This window comes from Euleptes europaea, chromosome 12, assembly GCF_029931775.1.
Source record: "Euleptes europaea isolate rEulEur1 chromosome 12, rEulEur1.hap1, whole genome shotgun sequence".
Taxonomy (NCBI): domain Eukaryota; kingdom Metazoa; phylum Chordata; class Lepidosauria; order Squamata; family Sphaerodactylidae; genus Euleptes; species Euleptes europaea.
In genome coordinates this window covers 1,659,421-1,679,664 of record NC_079323.1, presented here as the reverse complement: position 1 = coordinate 1,679,664, position 20,244 = coordinate 1,659,421, and the positions used below count along the sequence as shown (strand labels likewise).

General features: G+C 51.3%; 1 protein-coding gene across 1 annotated transcript in view; it reads left to right on the top strand.

Annotated features, from left to right (window-relative positions):
- CLPB (ClpB family mitochondrial disaggregase) overlaps positions 1–18,736 on the top strand; it is an 84,512-nt gene extending 65,776 nt beyond the window's left edge. The window contains exons 9-17 of the mRNA XM_056858810.1: positions 868–945; positions 6,449–6,504; positions 9,112–9,156; positions 10,473–10,634; positions 13,423–13,579; positions 14,396–14,469; positions 15,771–15,890; positions 16,804–16,908; positions 18,482–18,736. Coding sequence (XP_056714788.1) covers positions 868–945; positions 6,449–6,504; positions 9,112–9,156; positions 10,473–10,634; positions 13,423–13,579; positions 14,396–14,469; positions 15,771–15,890; positions 16,804–16,908; positions 18,482–18,736 — 1,052 coding nt within the window. The remainder of the gene's footprint in view (positions 1–867; positions 946–6,448; positions 6,505–9,111; positions 9,157–10,472; positions 10,635–13,422; positions 13,580–14,395; positions 14,470–15,770; positions 15,891–16,803; positions 16,909–18,481) is intronic.
- The last annotated feature ends 1,508 nt before the right edge of the window (positions 18,737–20,244 follow it).

The following is a 20,244-nucleotide window of genomic DNA, read 5'->3' as shown; positions in this document are numbered from 1 at the left end:
ACAGGGCCTTTTCCACCACTATTTATGGCTGCTGGCACATCTTTTCAAGGCTGCTGTGACCTTGAATTCCTACTTTCCTTCCCAGCAGCAGAAAAGAAGTAGCAAATGCCTCCTTGGCAGGTTTTTGGGTGCAAAGGTGGTGAGAGCCAGCATGGCATTGTGGTTAAGAGCGGTGGACTCTAATCTGGAGAACCGGATTCAATTGCCCACTCCTCCATATGAGTGGCAGACTCTAATCTGGAGAACTGAGTTGGTTTCCCCACTCCTCCACATGAAGCCAGCTGGGTGACCTTGGGCCAGTCACAGTTCTCTCCTAACTCTCTCAGCCCCACCTACCTCACAAGGTGTCCATTGTGGGGAGAGGAAGGGAAGGAGCTTGTAAGCAGCTTCGAGAGTCCTTTTGGCAGAGAAAAAGCAGGATATAAAAACCAACCCCTCTTCTTCTACTGCTCCGAGCCGGAGAGCCACGGCATCTCTCGAATCCTTCCCCATCCGTCCGTCCCCCCCCCACTGGCCCAGTCCACCCAGCGGGTCCATTCCTGGTTCATTCAGTGTCCATCCTCCGTTCTGTTTCCCTGGCAACCCTGAGTGCACATCCTGGAAAACTTTATCCGAAATCTGCTCTGGGCAGCTTTCCAAATCCATGCTAACCTGATTAGGTCCCTCTGGAGGCCTTGCCGGCTAATCAAATTAGGTAGCTCTAATGGCAGTGAGGACTTTGAGTGGGCAGAGAGCAGTAAAACATAGTGTATACTTAGTGATAATTATACTTGCTGTTGTGTCATTGATTTATTTGCCTTTCCTTTTTTTATGTGCCCAGATATATAACCCCTTTCCTTTTGTTTTTTTGTCGTGCTTCAATTGCAGCCATCCGGAGAAAGGAAAATGGCTGGTACGACGAAGAGCACCCGCTGGTTTTCCTCTTCTTGGGATCATCCGGAATAGGTAACGCGACCGTCCTTCTTTGTTGTGGGGCTGAGCAAGCGTCCTTTCCAGAGATAACCCCAGTGGCTTTCTCTCCCCGGCAGAGAGCACGGGAAGGTCTTGCGAGGTGGGCCAGACATCTTGGGCCCTCTTTTTAAGTACCCTCTCTGTTGGGTTTTGCAGCCCCCCTTACCTGTTCCCCCACCTCAGATTTATTTATTAATCTCAGAGTTGGAGGGGACCACCAGGGTCATCTAGACTAGCCCCCTGCCATCACAGGAGCTGCAACTATAATATCTCTGACAAGAAGGTATCCGCTTGACACTTAAAAACCTCCAATGACGAAGAATCTACCACCTCACGAGGAGCTCGGTTCCAGTGTTGAGCGCACCGCACTGTCAGGAAGTCCTTCCTCAAATGTAATCAAGGCCTCCTTAGCTTTAGAGGCCCAGGGCACTCCTTCCCAAGCAATGGGGCTCTACAGTTTATATCAGGAATGATGGGCAGAACTGGTCTAGGAATGGTGGCTCGTTCCTCTAGCAGGAAGCTGGAACGTGTCCAGAGGAGGGCAACAAAGATGGTGAGGGGCCTGGAGACCAAGTCCTAAGAGGAAAGGTTGAAGGAGCTGGGTATGTTTAGCCTGAAGAGGAGAAGACTGAGAGGGGATCTGAGAACCATCTTCAAGTACTTGAAGGGCTGTCAATATAGAGGAGGGTGCCGAGTTGTTTTCTGTTGCCCCGGAAGGTCTGACCAGAACCAACGGGTTAAAATTAAATCAAAAGAGTTTCCGTCTAGATATTAGGAAGAATATTCTAACAGAGCGGATCCTCAGTGGAACAGGCTTCCTCGGGAGGTGGTGAGCTCTCCTCCCCTGGAAGTTTTTAAGCTGAGGCTAGATGGCCATCTGTCAGCAATGTTGATTCTATGACCTTAAGCAGATGGTGAGAGGGAGGGCATCTTGGCCATCTTCTGGGCATGGAGTGGGGGTCACTTGGGGTGTGTGGGGGAGGTAGTTGTGAATTTCCTGCATTGTGCAGGGGGTTGGACTAGATGACCCTGGTGGTCCCTCCCAGCTCTATGATTCTGCTTACGCAAGAGGTTCTTCCGCCAGTGGCGCCAGAGGAAAGCACAGCCATTAGTGGAACCGGTCTGCAGGATCCAACCCATATATAATGTTGCTCTAGGGCCAGTATTAAGAGCCCCGTGGCGCAGAGTGGTAAGCTGCAGTACTGCAGTCCAAGCTCTGCTCATGACCTGAATTCGATCCCAACAGAAGTCGATTTCAGGCAGCTGGCTCAAGGTTGACTCAGCCTTCCATCCTTCCGAGGTCGGTAAAATGAGCACCCAGCTCACTGGGGGTAAAGTGTAGACAACTGGGGAAGGCAATGGCAAAACCACCCCGTAAACATAGTCTCCCTAGTAAACGTCGGGATGTGACATCACCCTATGGCTCAGTAATAACCCGGTGCTTGCACAGGGGACCTTTACCTTTAGGGCCAATATTTACATGACTCGCAATAAATTATTCCTGTCCAGCAATGGTTGTTTAAAAGCCTTCGAAATCCTTAACGCTCTCCACGTTGTCATGTCCACAATGGATATAAAATTGTTCTGCCTGCCGCTGTCTGGTTTGGCAAGTGGTTCAAGCCCAGAAGGCCCACTCACTGACAGCGCTGGGCTCACTCTGCAGATCCAGAGTCGGGGGCTTCGTGCTCATAATTCCTGCTGTTCCAGAGAAAAGTTTGTAAAGGGGCGGGGGCAGCACTGTGTTTGGCCTGGTGTCTGGAGATCGGGCTAGATGGGAAGGCCGCCTAGAAGGGGGGTTGTTGCAAACAAGGCTTTGATGTTAGGTTCAGAGGAGAGCTAGAACAGGGATCCCCAATGTGGTGCCCACCAACACCTTTCCTGGTGCCTGCCAAGTGCTTTTCGGGCCAGAAGAGTTTCTGATTGGGAATTGGAGATCCTCTAGGTACTGCCAGATTAGTGTTTCTTAGCTAGGGTAATATGCGTACTTATGTGTAGCAAGAAAATATTTTTAAAAAATATGTTCATGAACACATGAAGCTGCCTTACACCAAATCGGACCCTTGCTCCATCAAGGTCAGTATTGTCCTCTCAGACTGGCAGCGGCTCTCCAGGGTCTCAGGCAGAGATCTTTCACATCACCTGCTTGCCTAGTCCTTTTAACTGGAGATGCCGGGGATTGAACCTGGGACCTTCTGCATGCCAAGAAGATTTGTTTTATTTTATCTTATTTATTTTGATTTTTTCCTGCCCTCAATCCCTGGCTCTGCCACTGAGCCACAGCCCCTCCCTTTTAAAAGGCATCCTATTAAGCAGAGTTTCCTCCTGAAATGTTATAGAGTTACTATTAGAGTTATCTATAACCTCATTCCCTAACACTTTGTGGCTGGCTCCGCCTCTTGCGACAGCCATTTTGTGGCTGCGTCCACCACCCTGGATCAGGCTCCCCAAAAGTGCCCACAGGCTTAAAAAAGGTTGAGAACCCCTGAGCTAGATCCCAGTCCAGAGCACCTTAGAGACTAACAAGATTTTCAGGGTAGAGAAGAAGAAGGAGAAGAAGAGTTGTTTTTTTATATGCCGACTTTCTCTACCACTTAAGGAAGAATCAAACCGGCTTACAATCGCCTTCCTTTCCCCTCCCTACAACAGACACCCTGGGAGGTAGGTGAGGCTGAGAGAGCTCTAAGAGAGGTGTGACTAGTCCAAGGTCACCCAGCTGGCTTCGTGTGTAGAAGTGGGGAAACAAATCCAGTTCACCAGATTAGCCTCCACTGCTCATGTGAAGGAGTGGGAATCAAACCCGGTTCTCCAGATCAGACTCCACCGCTCCAAACCACTGCTCTTAACCACTACACCACTCTGGCTTTCGAGAGTCAAGGCTCCCTTCGTCGGATACCAGGATTTAAGTAGGAAGCTCGGTGTTTGGAGCAACTCTGAAGGAAGCAGAAGCAGGAGTTGGCAGCCATGTTGGCATGAAGGCGAGAGGGGGGATTAAGGAAAGGATCCTAATCCAGGGACCTTCCCTCTCCCTTCCCCTTTGGGTGCTCTTTGACCCTCATCCCCACCCCCCTGGCCAGAATCCCCTTGGGTTCTGGTCAATGCAGGCGCCTCCTCTGCCGAGGGATGAGTCCCCAGTCCGTGTGTGTTGATACCGTGTCGATGTAGATTTATTCCATAATGTGTGTTTTGAATTATTGATTGCCTTCACGCCTCGAGTTCTGTGACAGGCATTGCATATAAATTCAATAAGCAGAGAATGTCGTGTTTCCCGGCGAATCCCCTCCTTGTCTTGTAGTCAAGGACGTTGCAGGGGGGGGCAGAGGCTGGGTTGCTTGGTAGAAGTGGTGCCTCCAGTCAGATCCTGCAGAGCGCTTTCGCTGCTGGAGTTCTTCTGTGCAGGAAATTCACAACTACCTCCCCCCCACACCCCCAGTGACCCCCTACTCCATTCCCAGAAGATGGCCAAGGTGCCCTCCCTCTCATCCTCTGCCTAAGGTCACAGAATCAGCATTGCTGACAGGTGGCCACCTAGCCTCTTCTTAAAAACCTCCAGGGAAGGAGTGCTTACCACCTCCCGAGGAAGCCTGTTCCACTGAGGAACCGCTCTAGCTGTTAGAAATTCTTCCTAATGTCTAAAGAAATAGGAAAAAAAACCTCCCCATTAACTGCTTAAGACCTGTGGGTCATGGGAGCTTGGAAGGAAAAGGAATGCTGAAGAATACACTTCCAATCCAGTTTCCATATACTTTGCAGCTGGATTTCACTGTGCGAAATGGCAAAATCCGCTTACAATCACCAAAGGGCATCGAATGTGGTAGTGGAAAGTGCCATCAAATCGCAGCCAACTTATTCTGACCCAGTAGGGTTTTCAAGGCAAGTGATATTCAAGAAGTGGTTTGCTATTGCCTGGCTCCACATGGCGACCCTGGGCTTCCTGGGTGGTCTCCCATCCAAGTACTCACCAGGGCCAGCCCTGCTTAGCTTCCGAGATCGGGCTTGCCTGGGCCATCCAAGTCAGGACAATGGTGAATGTAACACATAGAAGTCAGATCAAAAGCTTTTTTGGAAGCCATGAAACAGTTGTCCCAAGATTCCTGCACTTCCTTGTGGCATACTTGGTTTTTTTTTGTTTCCTCATCAAACCCAGGCCTCGATAGCGCCTTACCCCATCTGCATGAGAGTCACTGTAAAGTCCCTCCTTCCTGAGCCCCTGTCACATGAGAAGTGAGAACTGGGCTGGCAGCGATGGCACGGGAAGGCCCTGCAGTGTGGGCCCTGCCCTCGTGGTCCAGCCCATCTTACCTTGCCCGGCCTGCATCACCTCAGGGATGCCCTTGCAAGAAGCAGAAAGACATGGGCACGCTTTTCTGCCCCCACTTCTCCTCTTCCCTCGCTTGCCTTCCCTGTGTCTTGTGTGTTGGCGTGGAAGCTGCTTAGGGCCAGGATGGCGCTACAGAGATACCTGAGAAAGGGTGCTGTGACTCTCAAAAGCTCCTACCCCGAAAATCTTGTTGGTCTGTAAGGTGCTTCTGGACTCAAATCATCTGCTGCAGACCAAAACGGCTACCTTCTTGAGACTGACGTTGTAGAAAGAAGTAATCTTAGTAATGAAAACAGACGGTAGTCTGTGAGTATTGTTCCACTGTACACTGCATTGGTCAGGCCGCACCTGGAGTACTGTGTGCAGTTCTGGAGGCCTCAATTCAAAAAGGATGTGGACAGAATGGAGCAGGTGCAGGGCAGAGCGAGGAGGATGATCAGGGGCCTGGAGACCGAGCCCCATGGGGAAAGGCTGAGGGAGTTGAGAACGTTCAGTCTGGAGAAGAGGAGGTTAAGTAATTGAAGGGCTGTCCCTTAGAAGAGGGCAGGGAGTTGTTCCTGTTGGCAGCAGAGGATAGAACTCACAATAATGGGTTTAAATTATGGGCGGAAAAGTACCAGCTGGATATTAGGAAAAACATATTTACAGTAAGAGTTGTTCAAGCTCCCCCTCACTAGCAGTCTTTAAGCAGAGGCTGGACAAGAACTTGTCAGGGATGCTCAGTCTAGGCTGATCCTGCATTAAGCAGGGGGTGGACTAGATGGCCTTACTGGTCCCTTCCAACTCTGAAGAAGAAGAGTTGGCTATATGCCAACTTTCTCTGCCACTTAAGGGAGAATCAAACCGGCTTACAATCACCTTCCCTTCCCCTCCCCACAACAGACACCCTGTGAGGTAGGTGAGGCTGAGAGAGGTGTGACTAGCCCAAGGTCACCCAGCTGGCTTTGTGTGGAGGAGTGGGGAAACAAATCCAGTTCACCAGATTAGCCTCCGCCGCTCGTGTGGAGGAGTGGGGAATCAAACCCGGTTCTCCAGATCAGACTCCACCGCTCCATACCACCGTTCTTAACCACTACACCACGCTGGCTCTGTAAACTCTGTGATTCTATGAGTTTTGTACAGTCAGGCTTAACATTGTTTCTCCTTTCGTACTGCCTCCTCTGCCCCCTTCTCATGCAGGTAAAACTGAGCTGGCCAAGCAGACAGCCAAGTACCTCCACAAAGACGTCAAGAAGGTGAGCCCTTTTCTCTTGGCGCTTTTAAGACCAGGCGGTGTTTCCTGAGCGGCAGTAGGTGGACTTGCCCTGCTGGAGCCAGGATCCTGTGTGACGTTTCCATCCCCTGGGGCAGCTTTGGAGGCTCCCAGAGCCGCAGGGTCTTTGATAGTGGTGGCTCCTGGGCCAGGACCTAGCAGAAGTCCCTTTTATATCAAGAGCAAAGTTGGGCCCTTGTGGCTGGAGCTGGCAAAGCTTCCCCCCCCCCCAGGATATCCAGGCAGCCTTTGAGGCCTGAGAAGAAGGAAAGCGGGGAAGTGGGTGGAGCAGCCAAACAGGAGAAGGGTCCAAGCAGGAGGGGGGGTGGCAGGCAGGGGGCTTGAGTTGTGCCAGCACCCAGAGAGAGTGGGGAAGGGGCGCAGGAAGGCTAGAGGCGAAGCTTGGACCCATCAGCACAGCTGCTTGGGGACTCTGGGTCCGTGTGAGGCCCCCACGGCTGGATCGGGCAGGACCATCCGGGGGCCTCTTTTATTTGGTGGTGTGTAGTCCGTCTTTCTCGCCTGAGGCTCAAGGCGGATTATATAGTGTAAGTCAAGTGCGGTCAGCAGGCTGGGTAATCCGATGAACAGCACAGTAGGATCTGGACTGCAGGAATCTGAAAGCAAACAAAACTGAAACAAAGAGTGAGCTTTTAAACGTGATGCGTTCAGTGGTGTAGAAACTACCTAGTCTGGTGCATACCTACAGTGATAGGCAGCAACACAGTAGTCTAGGCCACCGTCCCTGTCCCTTTACCTCTGCAACCTTCTGACAATTTCATTTACAGTACACTCCTGTTTAACCTCTTGAATAATTCTGTTTTGCATTGTTTGCAGAAAGCCAGTAGAGCTGGCGCCTTCCCAACCTCTTTTACTGGTACCCAGGCTTGGTCCAGGGAACAGAGGCTTGGAGATGCCAGTCCCTTATGTTAGAAGGTGTCTTGACACCCCTCTCAATCCCGAAGAAGGTATTTCCAAGGCCTGGAGCCTCAGACAAAGGAAATACGCAGAAATCCTGCTATCTGTTACCTGCAGGATCAGCCTGTCAAATACATGCAGCCCCCGCCTTTCCCTCTCCCTATGCAGGACCCCTAAGAGCCCGTGGCACAGAGAGGTAAGTTGCAGTACTGCAGTCCAAGCTCTGCTCACAACCTGAGTTGATCCCGATGGAAGTTGGTTTCAGGCAGCCGGCTCAAGGTTGACTCAACCTTCCATCCTTCCGAGGTCAGTAAAATGAGTACCCAGCTTGCTGGGGGTAAAGGGAAGACGACTGGGGAAGGCAATGGCAAACCACCCCGTAAACAAAGTCTGCCTAGTAAACGTCGGCATGTGGCGTCACCTCGTGGGTCAGGAATGACCCGGTGCTTGCACAGGGGATCTTTACCTTTACCTTTTTATGCAGGACCCCATGAAGGATCAGCCTAGAAGCGCTGCCCTGGCCAGGTTTGGGGCTTCCATTGGGATCCACTCATTTTAAACACACTGCAGTTTTTGTCCGCTTCCAGTATGGGCTTTCAGGGCAGAAACCCTTCCAGGATTCACATCTTCCTTTCGTCCTGACTGGCCCAATTCCTCGCTTTTCAGCAGATTTCACACCCTTCCAAGGACAAAAGAGCTCGCCCTAATTCAAAGGCGTGCACACGGGGGGGGGGGGCTTATTGATGGCTAATCAGTTTGGTGATCATTTAGGTAATTAATGCACTAAGTGGGGAGGGGGGTTTACAGAACATGGAGGAAATTATTGGGGAGGAGCAGCTGTAGCAGCAATTAAGCGACCACGGGGGGACGTCCCCACGGAGCTCCCGTTTCTGTGCCAGCGAGGAATTTGAATCTTCAGCGCTCCCATCTTCCACTGGAGGGACAGTGGGGAGAAAACAGCCCAGCTTATTCCCATTGGCTGTTCTCAGGGAGGTTTTACTTGCCTTTTATTCACCAGAATGCCCACCATAGCGTGCAGGAAAGCTGAAGCGATGTGCAGAGATTCAGCCGCCCTGCTGAAGTGCAGCGGGGTTGGATCTATTTGATGCCTGGTTTACAGGTACCAAAAAGGCAGGATACGAATGCCATCAGAATAAATAAAATGTGATTTAAAACTCTGCCCGTGCTGTTTGGGCAAAGTCTAGAAATGCTTACCCTCCACGTGGTCCTTCTCCACCGTGGGGGGTGGGGAGGTGGCTGAGTAACCTTTGCCTAACATTTGTTTGGCTATTTAACCCACTTGGAGCTGCCTGATACTGAACCACACCGCCTGTCCATCAAAGTCGGTATTGGTATAGAGCCAGTGTGGAATAGTGGTTATGAGCAGTGGTTTGGAGCGGTGGAGTCTGATCTGGAGAACCGGGTTCGATTCCCCACTCCTCCACATTAGTGGCGGAGGCTAATCTGGTGAACTGGGTTGATTTCCCCACTCCTCCACACGAAGCCAGCTGGGTGACCTTGGGCTAGTCACACACTCTCAGCCCCACCTGCCTCACAGGGTGTCTGTTGTGGGTAGGGGAAGGGAAGGTGGTTTGATTCTCCCTTAAGTGGTAGAGAAAGTTGACATATAAAAACCAACTCTTCTTCTTTATTCTTATTCTTCGTCCCACAGGGGTTCATTCGACTTGACATGTCTGAGTTTCAGGAAAGACACGAGGTGAGTCAGGGAGGATCAGCTTGCCTTTTTAAAATTTATCTTTCAGTAGAATATTTTGAAGGAAAAAATAAGATTTTAAAAAGCAGAAATATACTCCACTGGCCCCTAGCTCGTGTTACACAATAAACCAGTGCTGTGATCCGGAATTATAGCGCTCTTCCTACCGCCGGGTCTCCACTTGGCTTCTGCGCTCCGACACCACCCACAAATCACGGCTTCCACAATTGCACCCTACTCATGGAGTAAGGGTCACGGGTGTGTGGGGGGGGGGAGGCAGTTGTGAATTTCCTGCATTGTGCAGGGGGTTGGACTAGATGACCCTGGTGGTCCCTTCCAGCTCTAGGATTCTATTATTCTACCTGTGTTGTGGGCCCCCTACCACCCAATCTTCAGTCTTGCCCGTCTTTGCCTCACCTTTTAATAGCAGTGATGTTTGACATATTCCCTTGGGGTCGCCTTATCCCCGTATCTTCCTCCACCCCCGTCGGATCAGAGGGCTGGAGATAAGTCGAGAAGGCCTTTTTTCTTCTGTGCCCCTCCCCCTCTGGAATTCCCTGCCTGCCACTGAAATCCTAGGCAGAGTTACTCTTGTGTAAGCGCCCTGATTTCATGGGACGTAGGCTGGAATAGCTCTGTTAAGCCCCATCTTTCTTGTTTCACCACTAAGGGGAAATGTTGTATTTATACACACATGCCATTGTATTTCCTATTACTATGTATGGATGTGAAAGGTGGACAATGAAGAAAGCTGATAGGAAGAAAGTAGATTCCTTTGAAATGTGGTGTTGGAGGAGAGTGTTACGGATATCCTGGACTGCCAAAAAAAAACAAATCAGTGGGTTCTAGATCAAATCAAGCCTGAACTGACCCTAGAAGCTAAAATGACTAAACTGAGGCTGTTGTACTTTGGTCACATTGTGAGAAGACCAGAGTCACTGGAAAAGACAATCATGCTAGGAAAAGTTGAAGGCAGCAGGAAAAGAGGAAGACCCAACAAGAGATGGATTGACTCTATGAAGGAAGCCAGGGCCCTCAGTTTGCAAGACCTGAGCAAGGCTGTTAAAGATAGGACGTTTTGGAGGACGTTGATTCATAGCGTCGCCATGAGTCGGAAGCCACTTGACGGCACTTAACACACACACACATACAGAGAGAGAGAGAGATTTAATGATATTAAATGCACAGTGCTGTCTTGAGTTTAAATTGAGTGCAGGCACAGCCTTTGGGAACGTTCCGCCGGGGGGGGGGGGGCAGGCCTCTTTTCTGAGCAAACCAGCGAGTCCTTTTGATGGGACGTCTGTTACATCTTCTTCCAGGTCGCCAAGTTTATTGGCTCCCCGCCAGGCTATGTGGGCCACGAGGAAGGTGGGCAGCTCACGAAGAAGCTCAAGCAGTGCCCGAATGCTGTGGTCCTCTTTGACGAGGTGGACAAGGCCCACCCGGACGTCCTCACCATCATGCTGCAGCTCTTTGACGAAGTAAGATCTGGGGCGGGGGGGGGGGGGCTCGTTTCAGGTGTTGCCCAGGGAGCTCCAGAGGTTGTCGACTCTGGGAATCCCAGTCCCAAAACAGCCAGCCGCCATCTGCATGGAATCCATGCAGAACTTTTTCAGCCTTGGCCCCGGCCTGGCAGAATAGTCTCCCCAGTAACATCAGGGCCCTGCGGGACCTGAAAGAGTTCTGCAGGGCCTTCAAAACGGAGCTATTCCGCCAGGCCTGCGAGGGCAGCCGCTAGCTATCCTAATCTGTTCACCATACTGGGTTGACATCATCCAACGATCCACTACCACCCCAAGATCGCTTTCTTGGTCTGTCGCTGCCGGTGTATATGCAAAGTTGGGATTTTCTGCCCCAACTTGTCATCCACTCCCACCCAGAATAGGATGTCCTTCCAATATCAGAAAGGCTATGCCCCTGCAGATCAGGAGACATCGAAACCACCGAGCATGTATTCTTCAGCTGTTCATTCTATCATGAGGCCTGTATTAGATTAATTGCTCCCCTGATCAGTGAATTCCCCGATAAGCCAGTAGAATTCCTGACTAAGAGGCTCCTGATGGGTGAAACTCCACACTTTTCGTCCCCGACTGCCAAATTCTGTGCCATCGCAATTAAAATTAGAAAAAATAGAAAATTACTAAACCGGGCTATACTTTTTGAAATATTAAGTTGTTAAGTTAAATCTTGTGATTTTTTTTAATATTGTACATTTTAACATCATTAGTCTTTTATCTAATTTTGTAATTTATACTAGTTTTACAGTTTAAGTCAGATAATTTTATGTATTAACCTTCAAACAGACCAGCTTTCGAGAGTCAAAGATATCTGATGAAGGGAACTGGAAAGCTCATGCCCTGAAAATCTTGTTGGTCTCTAAGGGGCTCCTGGACTCAAATCCAGACGTAACCGTGGACTCCCTGACAGGCACCTGGTTGGCCGCTGTGTGAACAGACTGCTGGACTTGATGGGCTTTGGTCTGCTCCAGCATGGCTTTTCTTATGTTCTTAGGCCCCTGGTTGGCAACTGTGTGAACAGACTGCTGGACTCGATGGGCCTGGGTCTGATGCAGCAGGGCCTTATTATGTCCTTACGATACCCTGGATCCAGGCTTTCATCTGCTGGACATGGGGACCGGCTTCTTTGGGAAAGGCAGTTCGTTCAGGTGGGGGAAAGGCAGTCTAATAGACTGGCCGGGAAATGGCAGTGGGCGATAAAGCACAAAGATTGGTACAGTGGGATTGTTGTGGCTTTGCAGTCGGAGCTGAGATCATAACCGCTCGCAGTCCTGCGCGTCTCGTGTTAAGCGGAGGGGAGGGCAGCGGGGCACTCGGGCCCACACAGGAGAGCCATTTGCAGTGGTACAAAGACTCATCTCCTCTGTCCCTCCATGAAGACTAAAATAATAACCTTTGTGGGAGTGGGGGGAATAGAAGAGAGAAAACACAAACTGCAAGGCCCCCACCTTGTCCCCCACCCCACCCTGCATTGCTGGCAACAGGCATGCCAGCAGAAGAGCACAAATCCACGCCAGGTACTTGGGATGATTATTTTGGCAATCGCCCGGGCAGACAATTCTGGAATTGATTTCACATTTAGCACCTGCCACCATGATCTATGCAAGAAAGGAGGGGGTGCGTAAACCCATGTGTTATTAATCCTGGGGGGAAAGAAAAACAAACAACCCAGTGTGAGAGAGCCAGCGTGGTGTAGTGGTTAAGAGCGGTGGACTCTGATCTGAAGAACTGGATTTGATTCCCCACTCCTCCCCATGAGCGTCAGACTCTAATCTGGTGAACTGTGTTGGTTTCCCCACTCCTCCACATGAAGGCAGCTAGGAGGCCTTGGGCTAGTCAGCTCTCTTAGAGCTCTCTCAGCCCTACCCACCTCACAGGGTATCTGTTGTGGGGAGGGGAAGGGAAGGTGATTTGTAAGCCAGCTTGAGTCTCCCTTAAGCAGTAGAGAAAGTCGGCATATAAAAACCAACTCTTCCTTCTTCTGGGTCTCCCCTCACTAAGAATGGAGAACTGAGCATTCTTAGTAATTTGTATTCTGCCCTTTCTCCAAAGAGGTCCAGGTGGCATGCGCTGATCTCTCTCGTCCTAGTGCAGAACGACCCTTGCAAATGGGAGGCGTTTTTTTATATCTAACCTGCTGGTTTCATCTTTGAGAGGCTGGATAAAGTCTTTCCCACCAGAATTCCGGGTCATATGTGCTCAAAAACCCTTAACACATGAAGCTGCCTCATACCGAATCAGACCCCTGGTCCATCAAAGCCAGTATGGTCTACTCAGACCCAGCAGCGGCTCTCCAGGGTCTCAGGCGGAGGTTTTCACATCACCTACTTGTCCCTTTAACTGGAGATGCTGGGGATTGAACCTGGGACTTTCTGCATGCCAAGCAGATGCTCTACCACTGAGCCTCAGCCCTCTCCATGGCTCTCCAGGGTCTCAGGCAGAGGTCTTTAACATCACCTACTTGCTCGGTCCCTTTAACTGGAGATGCCGGGGATTGAACCTGGGACCTTCTGCATGCCAAGCAGATGCTCTACCACTGAGCCTCAGCCCCTCCAGTGGTCTGAAATATTGGAATAAGCAGCGGCAGACTTAAAGAAGCAAAACACAACACCTTTTTCACATGTCTGGCTTTCCCATTCTCGTAGCTCTCCTGTGAACCCCTTCTGGGTTTCCTGCCACCTTCTCCGACTCTAGTCAGGGGCCCAGAATTCAGGGGCCCAAAGTTAACATGCTTTGTTCCTGCCTGTCGAAGGGCCGGCTGACGGACGGGAAAGGAAAGACCATCGACTGCAAGGACGCCATCTTCATCATGACCTCCAACGTGGCCAGCGATGAGATTGCCCAGCATGCCTTGCAGCTGAGGCAGGAGACCATGGAGCTGAGCCAGAAGAGGATTGCTGAAAATCTGGGTACGGCTTTCCCCTACCCCAGTCCGTTCCTAGCGTTGCTGGCGCTTCACAGGAGCAAAACAACCGTCCGGCGGGGTCAGGCTGTCTAGTTTCCTCCAGTGGCCAGCCGCATACACACAAGGTACGAGGAAAGGTTGAAGGAGCTGGGTATGTTTATCCTAAAGAGGAGAAGACTGAGAGGGGATATGAGAACCATCTTCAAGTACTTGAAGGGCTGACATAGAGAGGAGGGTGCCGAGTTGTTTTCTGTTGCCCCAGAAGGTCAGACCAGAACCAACGGGTTGAAATTAAATCAAAAGAGTTTTGGTCTAGACATTAGGAAGAATTTTCTAACAGAGCGGTTCCTCAGTGGAACAGGCTTCCTTGGGAGGTGGTAAGCTCTCCTTCCCTGAAGGTTTTAAAGAAGAGGTTAGATGGCCATCTGTCAGCAATGCTGATTCTGTGACCTTAGGCTGATGATGAGAGGGAGGGCATCTTGGCCATCTTCTGGGCATGGAGTAGAGGTCACTGGGGGTGTGGTGGGGAGGTAGTTGTAAATTTCCTGCATTGTGCAGGGGGTTGGACTAGGTGACCCTGGTGGTCCCTTCCAACCCTATGATTCTATTATACTGGCAGCATCTCTTCAGGGTCTCAGGCAGAAAGAGGTCTTTCACATCAGCTATTGTCTGGTCCTTTTAACTGGAGATGCCAGGAATTGAACCTGGGACCTTCTGCATGCCAAGCAAATGCTGTGCCACTGAGCCACAGATCCTCCCCTCCTATGCCAAAGGTTGAGTTGGCTGCTGCCTGTGACTCATATCCTGCCCTGTCTTTCAGATGACGTCCAGATGACTGACAAGATCACAATCTCCAAGCAGTTCAAGGAGAATGTGATTCGCCCCATCCTGAAGGTACAGCCGGTGCTGCCCGTCATGTTGCTGCTACCTTTATGCTGCCTCTGGTGTCCTAAGTGTGTACTCCCCGAGGCGAGGCGTTGGGTTTGTTTTCAGCCCCCCTCCTTTGGGCAGGGGACCTGACTGAATGGGAGAGGAGCTGCAGTCGGTGCTTTGTGTTTGGATGGGGAGGGGTCTCTGGTTTTATCCAAGCTGAGCCATCAAAATTTTTAAAAAGATGCATCTTCCCACTGGTAAATAAAAGTTAGGGTTTGGGGAGGTCGGCGATGCAGCCAGCCTCCAAACAGCAGCCTTCCAGAGACATGCCTACCTGTTGTGACTTGCAGAGGGGTGGGGGTGGGGGCCAGGCACCCATTCAGACCTTCCCAAAGGATGAGCTCTGCTGGGAAATGCTCACGGATTTGGGGCTTTTTAGAAGTGTAGTGTCCTGACCTGGATGGGCCAGGCTAGCCCGACCTCGTCAGGTCTCGGAAGCTAAGCAGGGTCGACCCTGGGTAGTACTTGTATGGGAGACCATCAAAGAACTCCATGGTTGCTACGCAGAGGCAGGCAATGGCAAACCACCTTCAAACATCCCTTGCCTTGACCTGGCTGGGCCAGGCTAGCCTGATTTCATCAGATCTCGGAAGCTAAGCAAGGTCATCCATGGTCAGTACTTGGATGGAAGACCATCAAAGAACTCCATGGTTGCTACGCAGAGGCAGGCAATGGCAAACCACCTTCAAACATCCCTTGCCTTGACCTGGCTGGGCCAGGCTAGCCTGATTTCATCAGATCTCGGAAGCTAAGCAAGGTCATCCATGGTCAGTACTTGGATGGAAGACCATCAAGGAAGTCCCAGGTCGCTACGCAGAGGCAAACAGTGGCAAACCTCCTCTGTATGTCTTTTGCCCTGACCTGGATGGCCCAGGCTAGCCTGATCTCGTCAGATCTTGCCAGCTAATCAGGGTTGACCCTGGTTAGTATTTGGATGGAAGATGGCCAAAGAAGTCCAGGGGTCTCTCCACAGAGGCAGGCAATGGCAAACCACCTGTGTTCATCTCTTCCCTTGGAAATCCCACAGGGTCGACATAAGTTGGTTGCGACTTGATGGAGCTCTTCATCACAGATGTGAAGTGGATACTAGCAAATAAACCAGCCAGCTGTGCTTTCTCTCCTCCTATCTGTCGGTTCCCTCGTCTGCTTGCCCCAGTCTGAATTTGCCCACCTCGAACGGGGGCTTCTGGGTTAGGGTGTTTTTTAGGGTGTTTTTTGCATTCCCGGCTGCCTTTCCCAGCTGCTCTCTTTTTCCTCCTCAGGCTCACTTCCGTCGGGATGAGTTCCTGGGCAGGATCAACGAAATTGTCTACTTCCTCCCCTTCTGCCACTCGGAGCTCATTCAGCTGGTCCACAAGGAGCTCAGCTTCTGGGCCAAGCGGGTAAGGAAGCAGTAGCCACCAAAACCAGCGCCCGTCCCCTCGGCTGCAGCGAGCGGGGCCACACCCGGGCCCAGAAAGACCAGGAAAGGGGCTGAAAACATTATTGTTGTGCCCTCGTATATATAGAGATGTGGGGTGGCCTTATTTGGAAGGTTGCATACCATCCCGGTTGCCATATAAATGAGGTTAATCAAAGTAATCTCGAAAAGGATGTGGTGGTGCTGGAAAATAAGAGCCCCGTGGTGCAGAGTGGTCAGCTGCAGTCAAAAACTCTGCTCACAACCCAAATTCAATCCTGACGGAAGTCGGTTTCAGATCGCCAGCTCAGGGTTGACTCAGCCTTCCATCCTTCCGAGGTCGGTAAAATGAGTACCCACCTGATTGGGGAAAGCAATGGCAAACCACCACGTAAACATAGTTTGCCTGTAATTCACAGTGGGTAGCCGTGTTAGTCTGTTTGCAGTAGTCAAAAAGGGCAAGAGTCCAGTAGCACCTTAAAGACTAACAAAAATATTTTCTGGTAGGGTATGAGCTTTCGTGAGCCACAGCTCACTTCTTCAGATACATAGTTTGCCTGGTGAACGTCGGGATGTGACGTCACCTCATGGGTCAGTAATGACCCAGTGCTTGCACAGGGGACCACCTTTACCTTTTTAGTGCTTGAAAAGATGCGGGAGAAAGGACAGCCGAAGCGGGCAAGGCTGTCAGAGCACCTTTCCTGCAGATGTCGTGCATGGCCTGCTCCCAGTAAGAGGCTGCCCTGATTTCTCCTTTTGGGGGCGGGGGTGGTCATGCTACAGAGGGAGTAGGAAACGCCCTCTCGGAGACTTCCTCGGCCCTTCTGCAGCCGCTCGGGCTCAGCTGAAAGGCCGGAGAGCGTTCAGTGACTGGCTGCTTCTTTCTCCCCCTGCAGGCCAAGGCCAGGCATAACATCACTCTGCTGTGGGACAGGGAAGTCATGGATGTCTTGGCGGATGGTTACAACTTGCACTACGGCGCCCGCTCCATCAAGCACGAGGTCAGTTCCTCTGCCAGCTTCTTCTCCTGCCCCAGTAGGGCTAAAGGGGCTGGAAGGAAGGCTGATCCTTTTTAACTGGAGATGCTGCCAGAGATTGAACTTGGGACCTTCGGCATGCCAAGCAGAGGCTGCTCCACTGAAGAATAGTTGGTTTTCGTCTGTCAAGGAAGAATCAAAACAGCTTACAATCACCTTCCCTTCCCCACAACAGACACCCTGTGAGATAGGTGGTGCTGAGAGAACTCTAACAGAGCTGTGACTAGCCCAAGGTCACCCGACTGGCTTCATATGTAGGAGTGGGGAATCGAACCCCAGTTCACCAAATTGGTGTCTGCCGCTCATATGGAGGATGTGGGGAATCAAACCCGGTTCTCCAGATCAGAGTCCACCGCTCCAAACCACTGCTCTTAACCACTACACTATGCTGGCTCTCTGAGCCACAGCCCCTCCCCAAAGGTATCTTTAGCCAGCTGGAGAAACCAAGGGGATTCGAGAGGTGCATGGAGGAGAGCTGGCTGTCAGTGGCTGCTAGACATGGTCACTAAAGGGAACCTCCATGTTCAGAGGCAGTCATCCTCTGAATCCCAGTGCCAGGAGGCAACATTAGGGGAAGCTGTTGGCCTCTATGCCCTGTTGTTGGACCTCCAAGTAACTGGTTGGCCACTGTGTGAGACAGGATCCTGGACTAGAGGGACCCTCACACAGCTCTTCTGATATTCTTATGTCCTGGCAAAAGGGGCATGGGGACTGTGGGAGAGAGCGAGAGAGCAGGCCAAGTAAAAATAGGTGGACCATCTTTAGATAGAAGAAGAAGAGTAGGTTTTTATATGCTGACTTTCTCTACCTTTTAAGGAGAATCAAACCAGCTTACAATCGCCTTTCTTCCCCTCCCTACAACAGACACCTTGTGAGGTAGGTGGGGATGAAAGAGTTCGGAGAAAACTGAATGGCCCAGGGTCACCCAGCTGGCTTCATGTGGAGGAGTGGGGAAACCAACCCTGTTCACCAGATTAGCCTCCACCGCTCATGTGGAGGAATGGGGAATTGAACCCAGTTCTCCAGATCAGAGTCCACCACTCTTAATCACTATGCCACACTGGCTCTCAAAGAGCCTTTCTCTGGCACTGCAGGTGTCGGGCATGCTTTGCCAGCGTGGTGTAGTGGTTAAGAGCGGTGGTTTGGAGAAGTGGAGTCTGATCTGGAGGAGCAGGTTCAATTCCCCACTCCTCCACATGAGCGGCGGAAGCTAATCTGGTGAGTCGGGTTGGCTTCCCCACTCCTCCACATGAAGCCAGCTGGGTGACATTGGGCTAGTCACAGCCCCACCTAGCTCACAGGGTGTCTGTTGTGGGGAGGGGAAGGGAAGGTGATTGTAAGCCGGTTTGATTCTCCCTTGAGTGGTAGAGAAAGTCGGCATAGAAAAACCAACTCTTCTTCTTTGCCTCTCACGAGCGCACAGCCTGCCTTCTGTTTGCCTTGCGCTTTCCTTGCCTCGACCACCTAGGCTGTGGTGACCATAGGACTTAACTTCTGTACATCTTATTTTCTTCCTCTGACCCATCCCCAAACACAGGTTGAGCGCCGAGTCGTGAACCAGCTCGCTGCTGCCTACGAGCAGGAGCTCCTGCCGCGCGGCTGCACCTTGCGGATTATCGTGGATGACTCGGACAAGCGGCTCCTGAAAGGGAAGGAGAGCTCCTCGGGCCAGGAGGAGTGCCAGAGGAAAGGGCCGACCTTGCGGCTGGAGATCGTGGAGAAGGACAGCAAGGGCCGGAAGCTGGACATTCAGGCCCCCCTGACCCCGGACGAGTTGTCCTTTTCCTTGTAGGCTCAACAGCTGCCGTTCCTTCACGGGGTGGGGTGGGGGTTGCTGCTGAGCTTTGGATTCTAATAAAGCAATCATGAGAGGTGGACAAACTAGTCAGAAAGGTGGCGCGGGAAGCCAGAAGTAGCATGCCCCGTGGATGGGGGTGGGGGCAGTCGCTTGCACCAGGGAGCCACTTGGGACGCACCAGGAGTGTGGAGGGGAGGAGTGATATTCGAGATAAATAAGTGGGAACTGGCTAGTTTTATCCAGGCGGCTGAGCCTGCCTTCCCCCCCCTCCTCCTCCTCCCCACCCCAAAGGTGCCTTTAAGAATGTGTTTGGGATGGATGCATTGTGAAACAGGAGTTGGATTTTTTTTCCTGATGCTTTCCTGGGTTATGGGTTGACTTTCTAAAGGCGTAGGATGCTTCCCAACAGCCACGCGGGCCCCATCCAGATTATTTATTTTATTGCAATAAAGGCAAAGTGTATACCAAGTGGCCGTCGTCTGCCCATCTCAGGCATTTTAAGACACAGGCCCCGCTGGGAAGATCTCTTCTTGCGTGAGGCCTGTCGAAAGGAATAGGAACTGTTCTGAGAGCCTGTAGCATTGACCTCGGTGGGGCTTGTGCGGGATAACTTCCCACTGGCTTGGACCCCTGTAGCCCATCAGCTGTTCCTTCATGGTCTCTGTGAAGGCACATCCGTGGGGATTCCTGCACCTAGCCACGTTCGAATCTAGAGCTATTTTGAAGTGCTGGATATTGCCCGTTCAACCACAGTGCAAAAGAAGAAAACCAAAGATGTTAATGGGGGAAGGAAACAGTGGCCAGGGTGAGGATTCCCAGCTGTTAGGCCAGACTGCCCTGGGAACGTACTGCAAGGAAGAGGCCCTTAATATTAATTACAGGAAGACAAAAGAGATGGTCTTTGGGGGGAAAGCCCAAAATGTCCTCTTGGAGTGTACTAGGCAACCCAATCAAGCAGCATAGCTCCTTAAGTACCTCGGAGTCACGTTCAAGGAGGCCCTACATTGGAACGTGCACCTAGCAACAGCCGGGGCCTCTGCATTAAGGATAGCGGGGTCCATTTTATGATTTTTCTACACTAAGGGAGGTTTCCTTATAGACCCCGTCCTAAAACTATACAAAAATAAGGTCATACCACACCTCCTTTATGGAGTGGAAGTGTGGGGCTGGAAAGATGATATTCTTATCAGTTTAGAATCTATTCAAAATTACTTTCCTTCGGAGTATTTTAGTTCTCCCCCCAGGGGACTCCCACTGTCTTGATGAGGGCCAAAACAGGGCTTCCCTCACTCAGGGCACATGTATACCTGGCGGTATTAAAACTATGGGACTGAGGAGTTTAGAGGCTCTTCCTTAAGGCATTAACTCCCTTGCAAGCTTACCAAGAAAGAGAGCCTCTCTCACTCTGGGTGAACCAAGGGATCAGGAAGCAATTCTCCTCCAGGCCAGATTGGCCAGGGAACCTGGAGGGCTGTTTTTTTTTGGGGGGGGTCATCTTCTGG